Source organism: Haliaeetus albicilla, chromosome 13 (assembly GCF_947461875.1).
Source record: "Haliaeetus albicilla chromosome 13, bHalAlb1.1, whole genome shotgun sequence".
Classification (NCBI taxonomy): domain Eukaryota; kingdom Metazoa; phylum Chordata; class Aves; order Accipitriformes; family Accipitridae; genus Haliaeetus; species Haliaeetus albicilla.
Genome location: NC_091495.1, coordinates 11692433 through 11708096, shown reverse-complemented (window position 1 = coordinate 11708096; position 15664 = coordinate 11692433). Strand labels below are relative to the sequence as shown.

The window sequence follows — 15664 nt, the reverse complement described above, 5'->3', positions numbered from 1 at the left end:
GGAAAATATTAATTTAATAGGATGTTTTATTTATTTTTGAATTATTTCTTTTTAATTTGGATTTTGACAATGAGAAAAAGCAGACAACCCTCTCTGACAACAAGAGAATCTGTCATCTGAGGGAGAGGAGTGCTGTTACTTCTCTCAGGGTAGAGTAAAAGCCAACAAAGGACTTTGCAAATAGTACCAGAAGCTTAAAGAAAAACAAGCATCTGCAGCCACTGCAGGATAGTTCACTGTTAAAACTGGCTACGTTTCAAAGTAACAGTCAGATCATATCATATTTCTACATTGAATTAACAACAAATCTAAAGTTTCTTGATAAAAGTTATTTTGATACATATAAGTTCAATGCAGTACCCAATCAGAGACACAGGGATCTCATTAGTAAGGTGTTCTTTTTATCAACACATACTTTAAAAAAAATTATTTCAAAATCACTCAACTCTCATCATAGAATGAAGAAATACGTTATTTATATATATAATTGCAGTATCTATGCAAACACGCATTACTCCTAACTACACACTTTTTCTTTGGATGTGGAACTGCATATGTGGATCTACACCCCCAATTTTTAAAAATCGTATCCTATATGCTAGTAAATGGAACAAAACTTGTGCAGTATTTCTTTCAGGCTGCACCAATCAGTTGCAGGGACTCATTCTGCATGGGTTGTTGTAGTCCCCCAGTGGCCTGCAAGGCTATTGGGACTGTTAAATCAGAACATGTACTGACTGCTCATTCTTTCAGGTACAGGGTCATGACAACCGTATTACATTGCAGGTATTGGGGCTGATCTAACGCATTTTCATGAGGTTTAAGAACCATGGCATCTCTTTCTACATTAACCAATACAGACATTCCACAACCAGCTGGCAGAGGTGGGCATAAAAAAGTAAGGATGCCCCTTTAAAATGACTTCCCATTCTCTAGCAATTAAATCAACTCATGCATGTTAGTTGATAGAGATGCCCATGCTGACACAAAGGTACAATGATGCATTCTAAGTTACCTTTTCAGAAGCTTCAGAGTTACAGAAAATGCTGCTGTGCATCCAGAAACGCAAACAAAGTTTTAACATACCTTCATTTACAAAGCAAAGTCCAAGAAAGCTTTTACCTTTATGTGTGAAGCATTGATGTAGCCTGTATTATTTTCTTTGGTCGGCACCAGCTCTACTCGATTCTCCTCATACGGAACTACCTCCCTGATGCGGTTGCGCTCAGTGTTTTCAGGCAAGGCAGCAGTGGTGAAGATCCCATCTGCCTTTTTCTTTGGAATCTGCTCATATTCTGTAAACACCATCCCCTCTTCCAACTTCCTCTTCAAGATTTTGCACTAAGATTTAACAGAAAGGAACACCAATCCATTAATTCTTCCTGGAAGAATGTTTACCACTAGACCCATCCATCTGTTCTTTGAATTTCAACATATAGACATAGCATTCTCTCACTCGCATCTTTTTTCAATTGCAGTTATCTGAGGAAACAGGACACACTTATTTCTACTGAATGAAACCACAAGCAAATTTTACATTTTTACATTCCACCTCCACATTTTTTAAGACTGATACCATAAAAAGCAAAACCATGCTAAATACACTCCTGGTTCAGTATGAATTTGTATGTGATTTCGCTGCAACAGACACCTGTCAAAATATTTTACATTTATCTTTTTAGGAAGAAGATCATACTGCGAGAAGCGTGATGTGGTCCACATTTCAAAATACTCCCTAATTTGCCAGTATGAAATGTCTGTGGTTGAACACAACCCCACATACGTACAGGCGGAGGTTAAGTTCTGTCGTCTGCGTACCAGACAACATAAGGCTGCAAATTTCCATCCAGAAAGCCAGAAAGATTCTTTGCAAATATGTCTCAAATCTTAATGGGCAGCAACTGGTTTTAATTTCCGAAATTCCATATACATGCACACACCCGCATGCACAAATATCAGGAGGCAAAACTTTTTTTTAAATTTAATCCCATTAGAGACATTAACTGAAGTCCTTAGATGTATCAGAACATGAAAGACTGTATCTATGGATGATCACTGTAGACTGCCTGATCAAGTGAAAAACGTGCAAAATGTTAAAATTACAGCTTGATCGTGTACGACATCGTATGGTCACATGAAATGGTGAACAGTCTCCATTTTCACTGACTTCAGTAAATGTTCAAGACATTTAACACTTTGCCAGCATCCAAAGACACACCAGTGTTAACCACAGACCTTTTCCATTAATGGCTCTGAAAATTTTTAAGAGAAATTTTTTCACATTGTAAATAAAATTTTCATATTTTAGAAACTTCATGCTGTTGGGAACAAAGGGAACGAGCAACATTTCCTGAGCCTCCATCTTACCCTCTCATCCATTGGCACCTTGGCGACTTCATCCTGGCTGTCCTCTGGCACTGGAACCCTAGCAACTGAGAGTCCGTTCAGTGCTGCCAACATCAAGGGCCTCTTCTGGGCCTCCAGGCCTGCCATCTTCTGCTTTTCTAGATTCTTTTGGCAAGAAAAGGCACGTTTTCATCTCTGTGTGATTATTTATAATGCCAGTAAAATGCTGGAATGTTTTTTTAATCTCCAAAATCTGCAACTCTCTGGCCAAGGAATGCAGATGATCACCATTAGCATCATAAATTCAAATACAACCTCTATTCTTCCTGTTATTCCTCAAAGGCCTGCTCCTACATGAGCACAGAATTTTAATTTCAAAGAAGTAATCCCAGCGTATAATACAGTACACATGCCATCAAAAGATGTACAAATACAATCTCAAGCATTTTTCTGCAAACGTTATTCTGAATGTAGGACACTCAAAGCATCACCCTGTTACGTGAAAGTAGCACTACTGTAGCCAAGGTACCTGAGGCATCTTTTAAAAAGCAATAATTTCAATCTATTGCAACAAACAGTAAAACACATGCCCATTGTTTCTCTTCTGTGATGGTAATACTTAAAATGAGAAGTCTTCTGATGCACTCAGCTATTATGGCGATTCAGTTAGCACCCATGATATATTTTGCACTAAAAACTGAGCTCACATATCCCAGAAACTGAATGTAACATCAGCCAGGGAGGGATATTGTTTATTGTATTCATGCATCATATTATGCTATGACATGGAGAATCAGAGTACGAATTTTAAAGGGAAGCCTGGTTCTCAGCATGCATTTGGAAGCTGTGGTCACCACACAGGCCAAGCTCAGCTCCTAGAAACACACTACTGAACCTGAATGCCCTCAGACATATGTAACGGCTTGATTTTTCAAAAGCCCGTAAGCTTTTTCCTCACCACTGTGTTTTTTTACTTAGTGCTCTGGAGAAACAAACAAAAAAGCCAAACAAAAATCCAAACCCACTCTGCTTTCTCTTCATACTTTCAGAAAGCAAGAAAATGCAAGTATTTTTTCTTTGTTGGGGATTTTATTATTATTACTACTTGCAAGGTCAAATAGAAAAGTCTGTGTTTAAAAGATCAAGGTCATCAAATTACCATTAATATAACATGTGATTCTTATGACAAAAGGAAGGTCTGCATGTGTTAAGACTGCTGATCTAGGCTGAAACCACCTTAAAAGCTTAATGCTAAGACCACCCCTTTACTTTCAAAACAACAATAAAAAAGCACCCTTTGACCAAAGGCTGATCTGAATGAGTATGCAGAGGAAGAGTACTCAAATAACATCTCTAAGCTCTCTTCTCACCTTCATTTCCACCCTAAAATCCTTTGGGTTCCTGCTTCCCAATATGTTTTCTTTCCTCAGAAGATCAAAAGAGCATATATATGCTTGTTGTTACACCAATGTCTACAGTATTCATTCATGAAAGATTATGTTTCATAGTCAAATATTTATTTTACGTTTAAAGTTTAAGATTCTGCAAGGATTAAATTCAGTCTCCATGATACAACTTAGTGATTCCTAACCATTACATCAGTGTAAGGATCCCCAATGAGCAAGAAGCACTATACCTACGTTTAGAAAATGTCTTTTAATATACCGTAGTATTTAAATCTAACTAGTTACTCATCTAGTAGTACATTACAAACTCTTTCCTGCTCTGGACCGTTTAGATGTTTCATTAATTTGTTTCAGGAATTGCTTTTTGTTTCAGACCTCAATTCTGAGAAGAAAAAAAAAAAAACCAAAAACCCCCCAAAAAACGAACTATGGCACAGACAACTTTGCTTTCTGCGAGTACAGTTGCACTCCTGAGTGTTACATCAAGCACATACTTAAGTCACTAAATGGTAAGCACGCCTCATATTTCTGCCATTGCTTGCAGTGGCACTGCAGCCTTTAAATACTTTTTACTCTAAATTCATTGCAAGTTTAAAAGGACCCTATTTCTCATACTTGAGTACATTTTTTTTAAAAATAAACAATCCAGGTCCTCAACCACATAGCCTCTACCTGTGCTGCTTCTGTAATTAGATATCTGACTGCTCATTTAGTTATCGGCAAAACTGGCAATCCATATTCTACAGCTACTGGTGTTTTATGCAGATAAGTATGTTACATAAAGTGGCAGGAGAGACAATCAGGTCATTTGAAAAGCTCAGGAGCTTCCATTATGTTCTATATTATGCGATACTTAACTCGACACCCCTACAAAGGAGGAAGAAAACGCCAGTGCCGAAACGCCATCTCCCGCCCATCTCGGCAAGCGCGTTTCAGACTCCCCCTGCCCTCGGATCGGTGGGGGCTAGAGCGCCGTGCGGGCAGAAGGGGAGCGGGCATGGAGGGGGGCTTCGCCGCCTGCCTCCTCCTCCCCCGGCAGCGTACTCTGCCACCCGCCTCGGGCTGGCGCTGCGGCCAGGGCGGTGGCATCCATCGCCAGCGGATCAGACGCAGGCCTGGCCAGCAGCCGAGCGACCGCAGCGGGGGAAGCGGGCAAGCCCAGCAGCACTGCATGGGATCAGCCCCCTTGGTGGTCATACGGACCCACGAAACCAAACCGTACCTGGCACTTCATGTCGGACTTGCTAACCTCAAGCAAATCAACATCTTCCACTCACGCGTGCCCCACCGTTTACTGATCCACCAGTTTTCTGGTAGGGAGACTGGCCTGTATGATTACGAATTTCCAAGAAGCCACTGCAACAGAGGAAGGCACTTACCCTGATCATGATTTCTCTTTCTATAATGCTGTCCTCAATAGAAAACATTTCAGACACAGGCCTTTCCTTGACCGGTTCTTTCTTGACCCGCTCCTTCACACTCGTGAGGTCAGGCTCTGAGATAGAGGGCCCGAGCGAAGACCCATTTATTGCCATTTGATCAGTTCGAGAGACACTAATGGCTTTGGAGGGCCCCGGCCTCATGGCCTTGGCCCTGGCTACAGCCACAGAAATACTAACATGGTCCTGCCTCAGGGCTCCGTTGCTGACACTTTTCCGAGGCCCGGGATACTCTGGAGGAGGTTTATTTGGTATTCTAGCCAAGGCAGCTTGCAGCTGAGCGCTGTACTCCATGTTCTCGTGGAGAGCTGTTATCCGTGACATGGATTCTGGGGTTTCTTCTTCCTCTTCGCTTTCGCTGCTGTGTATCAGCATTGTGGCATCGGAGAAGGTCTTCTTGTGATGGTAATGAGGAACTTGCTGAACTTCGTGCCCCATCTGAACTGACTCTTCCGGCTGCACTTGCTCCCGCAAAGTGTTCCTGCGTGGCAGAGGGGCGTTTAAAGTTTTCAATGCCATGGCTTCTATACCACGGACCATATTGCTGATGACCTCCAAACTATGGCGCTTGTTCACAGCTGCGTGATGCTTCACTGCCATGAGGGGCTCGCTGACCTCCTGCAGCGACTGACGGACGACCGGCGAGCTGTCCTCCTGGAAGGTCTTCACTGACAGCTGGACTTTGCGAGTGACCAGGTCAGGACTGCTCCCACTGACATACTTGTGCCGGTGGCTTGCCAGGTCTGGCGTGCTAGTGGCAGGACGTGGGCGCGGGTACGGAGGTGGGGGTCTGAAGAGATAGTTCTTTAACATGTGAGCGGTGTTGTAACTCTGGCTGCTCTGCAGCTGCATGTTAGCCAGTTCTGGTGTACTCACAGTGTGGGATATGGCACTGGCTGCTGTCTTATTTTGCGCAGCATTGTTAGGGTTCATTTGGTCAGATGGAGTGACAGGCTTGTTATAGCCACTACCCTGGGGCCCGTATGCAATTGTGTAAGGATGTCTCTCTCGAATCTCAGGCTGACTGTAAACTAGGTCTTCCGGCTGGTTATAAGCATGTGTGTTTCCAATATTGAGATTCCTCAAAGACTGACTTTGGCTATCCATCTGGATCACCCCTCTCTTCATTTGCCTCATGACAGTTTCGTAGTCTGGAGTTGGCCGGTAAGATGGTACTATGATTGCGCTATGTCTGTGGCTGGGGATATAATCTGCTCGCATGATGTCACTTCCAGGGATGCTCAGATTTGAGGACATTGGAGATGCCTGGATGAAGTTCTGTGAGCGATTGAGGGAGTTCATGCTGTGGGCACTGCACACACTCCCGTTGGGTCCATTACCATTCAAGTAGCTAAAGTCCACTGGACACCTATCCAAACTGGTCTGAGACCTACAGTAGAAAGTTTCTTCATTTCCATGGAAAATACTATCTGTGTAGAGCAGAGATAAAGACATTGATAATTTTAACATACAAGGACTTGTTCAACGTTAACAAAACTTCAGCTGCAGTCTGCACCAACGAATACAGAGACAGCTTAGTGTACAACTGCAGGGAACATTTGGTCTTGTGAGCATCCTTGAGTCACTGAAAAAGAACTAAACCCAAAGCTAGTCATGTAAACACTCCAACAGTTAGCAAAATATGGTCGTTCAGATCCTTGTGGGAGACATGAAAGGGGAGAGAGAGGAAATGTTTTTGCCTGGGGTGGCAATGAAGAATAAAGGGGCATCTCCTCCCTCAGCATCCTGGAAGGATTCATTGCTGCTGCCACCTTAAAAATCCAGTGCTGCTAGCTATGGTAATCCTAAAAGTTCTCTTGTCTTTTCTGTTGATGCACCGTTGTCTGTGATTCGAAGTAGCAGAGGACTGTGAAACTGGAAGTCCTACTTCAGACCAATCAACAGTTTTGAGGATCTGAAGTATAACAGAGCAGGGTGATCAGGACTTGGTAGGGGGGGATCAGGAGGGAGGAAAAAAACCCCGGAAAACCACTCTACAGATGCACTAAAGAGTATTAAATACTTCAGCAAAGGATATTTGAGAGGGAATCAAGATGGTAAAGATGATGTCCTGGATTACAACTGTACTGCAACTGTCTGTGGTTGAAAATCTCATAAGAAAAGAGTAGCAGCTCGCAAAACTCTGAAATCAGCTAGTTCTTCAACAATATAGAGAAGTCTGTGGTAAAACTAAGGGAACTTTACAATTCTTCTAAAATTGAGAACATCCCCCTTCAGATCCTCAGCTTCGAAGTAAAATAGTAGTAGCCACTAAGTCAAATCTTCTATTGTATGCAAGGAACTATACCGAACGGCTCCTTTCAAAACTTATCAAATTCTGCCTTAAAATTAGTCAGACCACCACAACACTATCAGGTATGATTAAGAGCTCCTCTGTCAGTGAGAGCTCTTCAACTGTACCTCTCATGAACTGCAAAGAACGTAGCCTAACAGACCTGGCTATGTGTATTCCAAAAGGTGGTGTGGTTAAGGGTGTGAGACTCAAGGTGTTTAGGGGCTGGGCTCCATTCCCAGACTTGATCAAAGTAACCTGGTACAACCTCTTAGAGAATTTATTTGTCAAATGCAGGGGTAAAAACAGTTAACCCTCCTTACATCTGTAAGGCTAACAAAGCAGGCAGATGTTGGTGAAAAAAATCAGCAGGAAAAGATTATCTAAATACACAGTTTTGTGACCAGGATGCTATGATTTCTCCTACAGTAAAAGATATTTGCTGTCTCCTTTTCCCTCACTCCATTTCTCTCCCTGGCCCCAGCTGGCACTGCCTTTGAGTACAGCCATCACACTTCCTTTAGAAATTTTTTCAGCTCACTGAACTGGAATACCAAGTTTAATGTCCATATAATCATGCACAGACATTTTAGAGAAATTTGAAAACTGAAATTGGACTTTAAACAGAAGACTTACTGCAACATTAACTATAAAACTGCTAGCTCTCCTCCAGCAGTAGCTCGCATTTGACCATGACAGCATTAGAAATCTAGGCATAAGGGTTAGGAGCTTCTTTGCATACACATAAAATTGAAGTCCATTAAAGGAAAAAATATATGCTGTAAGTACCTTGTGAATTATGTGTTTCAGTGTAGTGTTCTCCACACTGGACATGCATAGGAGGCAGTATAAATGGATGTTGTCTTGGCTGAAATAAAAGCACAAGGAAAAAAAAAAAAAGCATTAGGCACTTCATTTGCTACAATTTTTGCAGCTGAAACAGGAAAAACGGTTCTATGCCCTTTCCACTGAATACTGCTCTTTCTTACCCAGCCAAAGACACATGGCTTGGCATTTCTTTATAGAACAGAGAATAACACTTTGTAAATTGTTTGCTAAATTTTGTTACAGAGCCCAAAGCTGACCAGTTAAGACTCCTTCAAGCTCAACCACTTCAGAAAACAATATCCAGACTCCCAGCTCACTTAGAACTTTTCAAAAGTTTATTAAAAGCCCTTGCCCTTGAAGAATTAAAGCAAAACAAAACAAACACCTAATCAGGAGAGAAGCAGAAGATGAAACAAATTCAAGGACCTAAAACACTGTTATACAAGCAACAGGAGCACATATGGACTTAAAATAACCCTGCAAATTATACGAATATCGGATTCCCTAGATAAATTGGAGCCTTCCTCCAACAATCTGCACTGCAACAAGCTTTTTAACACAAGTATCACAGGGACAATTCAGCATTAAATCAGCAGGATCCTTTGCGGTGAAATAAATCACAGCTGATGCCATATTCACCAGCTTTGTCCATTGGTAAACCAATGAGTTTTGCAATCACATTTTACCACCTGCACTGTAATGTCCTGTCTGGTGTCACTGAGCAAAGCTTATAAAAATATACTTTGATATATGAAGTAAGCAGAAAGAGAAGGAAGACAAGAGTCTTGTCTCGTGAATACGTCTTCCTTTACAGCAGAAAAAGGGCTTTTCATGTAGGCTGATTCAAGTAGTTCAAGCTATTAAGGAATACTGTGGAAGCCCAAGGCAAAAAAGAAATACCAAATAATTTACCTTTGCATGCACATGCACAAATTGAGCACCACGCAAGTTAGCTACTGAAGAGGGGGTAGGGAAGGGGTTAAATTTACATTTTCTGTGTAAATGGGGAGAAGGAATGAGAATCAAAGAAACTGAGCGCACATATGAATTCTTGCATACAAAATTTCTGTGTTAAGCCAGAGCTGGAAGATGACAGGAAATATTTCTGCTACAACAATTACTTCCAAGGGTATAAAACCTGACTCTCACTGAACAATCTGGGCGAAGGAGCCTGCCACTGACAACCCCAGTAGAGGAGCTTGGTCTGGAACAAACCAAAATTTTGGAAAGCCTAACAAATGGAGGCAGAGGAAAAGTGCAAGGCAAAAGAAGTGACTTCTACTGGGAATGTATAGAACTGGAACACACAGTTTTCTTTGTGATACATGTTGTGGAAAGTATCTGCAAAAATCAATTAGGAATTTTTTTTTTTTTTTTTTGAAGGTCTATCTGCCTCTTCTGACAGAACAGGAGAAGCTTGAGGTCTGCAGAACATCAATATCCAAGTTAAGGATCACTTAGAATTTTTTTTTCTTTTAAATCAGCTAATTAAACATATCATCATATTAAGATCTCCCACACTGAGAAGGTTTTGCTGGAAAACCAGCATCATTGGGTGGCCTGACAGGAAAAAGAAACAGAATAAAATGGCTTTAAAGTAATAGTTAATAATACAGGTTCACCATAATGCCAAAACCAATATAAAGGGTCTTAATCTGAAAGTAATGAACATCATCCTCAGCGAAGTGGCAGAGCCTCACCCCAAAGATTCCACTTCACTTCCCATTTATGCCTACTGATTTATTACCATACAAGACAAATGAATAGGTAGGTGTATAAAGGTATGTACAGTGCAGACAACAGTCAGGAGGGCTTTTTTTTTTTTCCCCTCCCCAAAGAGAACTGTTCCAACAAGTTAACAAAACAATTATGAAAAAAACAGTTGAAAGTTCAACATGAACGGTTAGCAGCCTAGTTCACTTTTTAATTGATGAACACACATTCCTCCTCTTGATCCTCCCAAGACTTTGGGTTTTTTTGTTGTTGTTGTTTGTTTGTTTTTTTTAAACTTGCTGCATGCTTATGTTCAAAACATAAAGAGGCAGCAGGATTTGGTTTTCCTTTGAAAAAGTAGATTTCCTTTTTTCATATCTAATATAGAAGGCAACTCTCTTTTTCCCCTTGCGATATATCTAAGGCCATAGCATAAGAATGCAAAGCACATTTCATTTCTTCACCTTCAGTTTTTCATAGTCATCTCCAGGGACCAAACTAGCAGATACTAAAAATACTATAAATATGCCTCAGAGAACATAATACACAGCCTGCATATTGTATCGTGACACCTTAGAAACATGCTAAGAATGAAAGGACAAAGAAATCCAGAGCCAGCTACAACAGCTTTCCTGCCAATGGCTGGGAAACACAGAGTGCAACTTTTAGATCTAATGGACCATATATATGAACACAGGAAAATAGCCTGTGCTGAAATCTCCAAAGATAAAGCTATCCTAATATCAGTACCTGCTTAACCTTAATTGTGGAACATTTTCACAAGCTGTAACCACACCACAGGGAAATGTCAAGAAAACACTGCTGCCCACATTAGCTTTCTGCCATGCAGCAATAGGCTAATGGAGTTATCACTCTAGGAAGGTCTACAAAGCAGGTATGACCTATATCACACATGAAAACTGGCAACCTGCATACAGATAATATTGCTCTCTGTCTAAGGAATCAGCAGTGCTGTTGCTACTCTTATTTAACAGATTCTGAATTACTGTAAGAAATATTGACATACTACATGTTAAAATTGGATCCAAAAAAGCATCCTTAGAACTGACCGGGAAAAAAAGACTCCCACAGACTTTTTTTTTTTTTTTTTTTTTTAAAGATTTCAGGAAAAAGTTACCCAGTTTTGTCAGATTTATAGTATTTATGGAGGTTAGTTAAAGGGAAACAAATACAGTTTAAGAAAAACTCTGAGTCACAATCCTGTACTGATTATAATATTTTTACTTAAAATCACAGTACTTTCCCCACAGAAAACAGGCTCTTAACCCAAGAAGCTGGTAAATTGTAAGTAGACTTCATACAAAACCATGAGGAACGAAGAAACGTGAAATGAGAAGCTGTAAAATTATGTAACAACTAGGTTTTGATGTATACAGCACAAGACACTTCAAATTCTTTCTAGGGGATTATTTTCTCTACATATTGAAATAACCTCAATCCAGTAGAAAGGATGCTCAGTTTCTGCAGGGCAAATAAAAATAAAATGCCTTGAAGACTGTAATTTTTAATACTCAGTGGTGATATTATCCAGTTAAATTAATCAACCTGGGCAGCCACACCCTTGAAACTCATTCCAATCCTATTGCCTACAAGAAATGAGTTAATGTGCTTATTTGAAATTTAGAAAGTATTCCATCTTATACAATGCCCCATACTATTAGAAATGGCATAGACATTCTTAAAGACGCCACTGTGGCACATACCAAGGATGACCTACTCCAAGTGGGCCGTCGTCGGATAGGGGGAGGAGAACTTGATTGTCTGTGGAAGAAAAAGTAAAGAGAAATACTAGAAACTACAATATGTCAATTCTGATTCAAGAATGAATGGGAAAAACAAGAGATAAAGGATCTGTAAGTATTGCTCATTAATGAGATTTTAAAAATATGAATAAGTGAAAATAATTCAGGTTCTTCTCTAAATACAGGAAGTATTCCAGTTCAAAAATATATATGCCTTCTGTTCATGATCCTATTTGGCTTACTTGGAAACACAAGAAAGACAAACCCTGGTTTAAAAATGAATGAAACAAGTCTCTTAAGCAGTAAAAACTGAACATGGCGCACAGGCACAGTCTCAGGTTATTTAAGGTGAACATTAAAACAATGACAATTTTATGAAATTCATAGCAATCACTCCAAAGCAATGCACACAGAACGGGAGGGAAAAAAAAAAAAAAGCACGACTGATCAAATTATACTAGCAGAGCCACATACAATGTTAGAGTAGCCAGGTGCAGTGGAAGGAACAAGGAGTATAGGAGGAAAAAAAATGAGGAAGGGAAAGAAACAAGTTGAAGGAGGCAGAAATATAGTGCTTACGTGAAGAGAGAAAGGTGGAATTTGTCCTCTTACAGTTTCTGATCTGGTGAATGATGTTATGTGCAATTAGAGGAAACGCACGCAGGAAAACAAACAACTATCATTTTAACACAGAGGACAGGAAAATTATTCAGCTAGAAAACACACATTGGCATATGCTGTCATCAATACCTGTGGCTCTAACACAGAAGCAGATACTACATGAGACTGTAGTTAAGGAGAGCAGTTCTAATGGCAAAAACATTTTTAAACTCCAGTTATTTCACTCAGTGACCTCATGACATTCTCTATCTTTATTAGTCCAAATATTTGTAAGTTGTATATCAAGCTGCTACATACACCCAGTTCATGGTACCCACATACTTATGGCTCAGTGTTTAGAAATCAACATAATCAAAAGCTATTGCTTCTGCAGTCTGAATATGAATGGTAACAGAACAGTCCTCTCTGTTGACCCCAAAATACAGCTTCAAAGGGGAAATATTCCAAGATGGCAGACTATGGTATTTTGTTTTCTTTCTTGACTGTCACAGGGGAGACAATCAGGAGCTTCCTTTGAACTCAATTCCTCTGAAACCGTTAAAATTAAATTTAGTATTGGACTACTGAAATGCATTATATGCTGCGAAGAAATGTCTTTTCTGGTCTTCCACTCACATCCCAAGAACTGTAAGCACCATCTGAAATCTAATCAACATCTCTTTTCTGTAAGTGAAAAGATCATTCTATGCAGTTCACCTCATTGGTCTCTCCAATACTCTAACTCACTGTATGTTAATATAATGTGTGCATATATAATATTAGAAAGCTACACCTTCCAATCTTCCCTTCATTGTTTTGGCTTTATTTTCCAACAGCTGGCATTACCCAGCCAAACAGATGGGATGTCCAGCTCTAACTAGAGCCATTGGTAGAGATGAGACTTCTTCATATCTTTCCAGCTAACCAACCTGGTAAGTTTTGCAAGGAATTCATGTTCTCATTGCTATACAAACCCAGCACATCATGAAAATTCTCAAAACCCTAAACTTCTGAAAGCTAAATTTATCTCAAACTAAAATTGCTGTGTGCTGGTATAAATAAAACATCCTCAGCTAACAGACTTTTGACTTATAACTAAAGCCTCATGAATTCCTCCTTCAGTTAGGATGAATCCACCTGTATGAGAGGACCAGTTCCTTAGTAAGTGCTCAAAGTAGAGCCTAAAGGAGCCTTCAGGTTCAGATTTAGTGTCTCTGCTGCACTGTGCTAGTAGGGCTATGCAACTTAACTTTCCCAGGTGTCCTCCCTCGTTTGGCGCACATAAGCAGCAGACAAATTATACCACCCAAATTATAAGATGACAACCTGTGCTTTCCACCAACCTTAGCTGCTAGATGGGTAGTGCATCTTCAAAATGTTACTGCAGTTCACATTTTGGCATGTTAACACATGTCACCCCTCACTCCAGTTTATACTAATACTCTGGGTTATGAATGGCAGAGACCAAGGGCTTCAATTCAAGACTGTCAGATTTGGCTGCTTGGGGAGCATCAAGCCTCACAAGACTCAGAATGAAATTTCATTCTCAATTGTCTGTTCTTGCTGGTGGTTAAAACAAAACAAGAAAAAAAGGGAAAGGGGAAAAGAATAACTGTCACAAGTAACTAGAAAAAACAAGCAAAACCAGACATGCCAAAACTCAGATCAATTCCAAAGCAGGGTGTCAGAAAACAACTCTGAAGAAAGAGTACTCACTCTGTGCAGATTTTATTCTGTTTGTAAAACTTGTGTCTTGCTGCAAACAGCCGTGAAATATATTTGGCATTTTCAAGATCATCCTTTAAACACAAGGAAAAAAATAGGAAAAAATAATATATATATATATATATAATCATTCATTTGTTATTCTCACCAAGAAGTAACAAAGAAGAGTTTTAAAAATCCAATTGCAATAACGCTTGGTAAGCTCCATCATGTACAGAATCTGGCTGCCAAGAACATGTCTAGTGCCCTCAAGAGCATTCAAGGCATTGAATTACTGAAATACAGTGGCATGCCTTTACATGCTGCCACTTCACTGCTAAGTCACAGTAGGGGGGAGGAGGGACAACAACAACAAAAAAATGGCTCAAGCTTGCTGGTCCAATTTCTATACTGGCCTTGGTTCAGGGAGATGTGGAGTGATTTTAAATAGCACAGAACAGCACTGCAGCCCTCTGAATTCCAGTATGTGCACGCATGGTAGCTTATGCCCAGTTTCTACAACTGCTTATGCTGCTATATTTATGCCAACGTGAAAGATAGTGTGGCACTGTGGATGTTTCATCCAACAAGCACTTCAGTTTTTCGCAGACTTCCCAGCATGGTATAATTCGGGATGCTTGGAAGAGAATACAAATATTGATAGCTAAATGAAATTAATTTTACTCTCCGCATAAAATCAAATGCAAACTTGGCGGGGAGCTGGAAGGGTGGGGTGGGGTGTGTGTCTTATGGTGAGTGACCCCCTTTGAGAAAGTGGAATTTTAAAGGTTTATTTTTTATATAAGCAGCTTTCTTGATGACACTGATTAGATCTTTTTCTTACTGTATGAAAGAGCACGTTCTCTTCTTTGTTGATCAACTCTAGAACAATCGAAGACTTGTTATGTGCTATATTCCCAATGTCATTCCACCTGTAGAGTGAAAAAATGCAGTAGAGTTTGCCAACACATACATTCAAACATTTCACAAACACATTAAGAATCCCTTAGTCAACATTAGTCTCATTTTATGTGAAAGCTTTTCAGTAGCTGCTTGATGAAGAAATATTGTCAGGAAAATAAGGAAGTCATGCTCTGATTAAAGGAGAAACAGATACTCAGCTCTTATCCCAAAGCAGGAGAGTTAAAAGCTCTCTTTAAAAACACCAATTTGAAGACTTAGAAGATACAGTGAAAATACACTAATGATAAACATTTTACTGAACTGTGGCATTTTGAACTGATTGATTTTAGCCACATGTAATGGAAATTTTTTTTTTTTTTTTTTTTAATAGAGCCATTCCTCTCCAAACGCCATTTCCAACTTTCCTCCAGTGCCAATTCTTCCTAAAGAAGGTTAAGTTGACAGCATGGTTATGTAGGCTATGCATACCATGTTAATACTCTGGTTTTATTATGTTTGCAATCTTTTTTTTGCAAGTAATTGTCAGGTTACCCAAGATCAGAGTTATAATCTTCTTACAAATAGCTGACAGACATTTGCGTACATTGCATGCAATCCATGGGGATGGAAAGGACTTGTTTGTTCTGTTTGCAGCATGCATTCCTCTTC

At 40.0% G+C, this 15664-nt stretch overlaps 1 protein-coding gene across 1 annotated transcript in view; it reads right to left on the bottom strand.

Annotated features, from left to right (window-relative positions):
* The window catches only part of PTPN14 (protein tyrosine phosphatase non-receptor type 14), a 125112-nt gene that overhangs the window by 18341 nt on the left and 91107 nt on the right, over positions 1 to 15664 (bottom strand). Inside the window, exons 9-15 of the mRNA XM_069800146.1 lie at positions 14937 to 15024; positions 14105 to 14187; positions 11750 to 11807; positions 8274 to 8352; positions 5132 to 6621; positions 2368 to 2511; positions 1123 to 1341 (exon numbers count right to left, since the gene is read on the bottom strand). Of these exons, the coding sequence (XP_069656247.1) occupies positions 1123 to 1341; positions 2368 to 2511; positions 5132 to 6621; positions 8274 to 8352; positions 11750 to 11807; positions 14105 to 14187; positions 14937 to 15024 (2161 nt within the window). The remainder of the gene's footprint in view (positions 1 to 1122; positions 1342 to 2367; positions 2512 to 5131; positions 6622 to 8273; positions 8353 to 11749; positions 11808 to 14104; positions 14188 to 14936; positions 15025 to 15664) is intronic.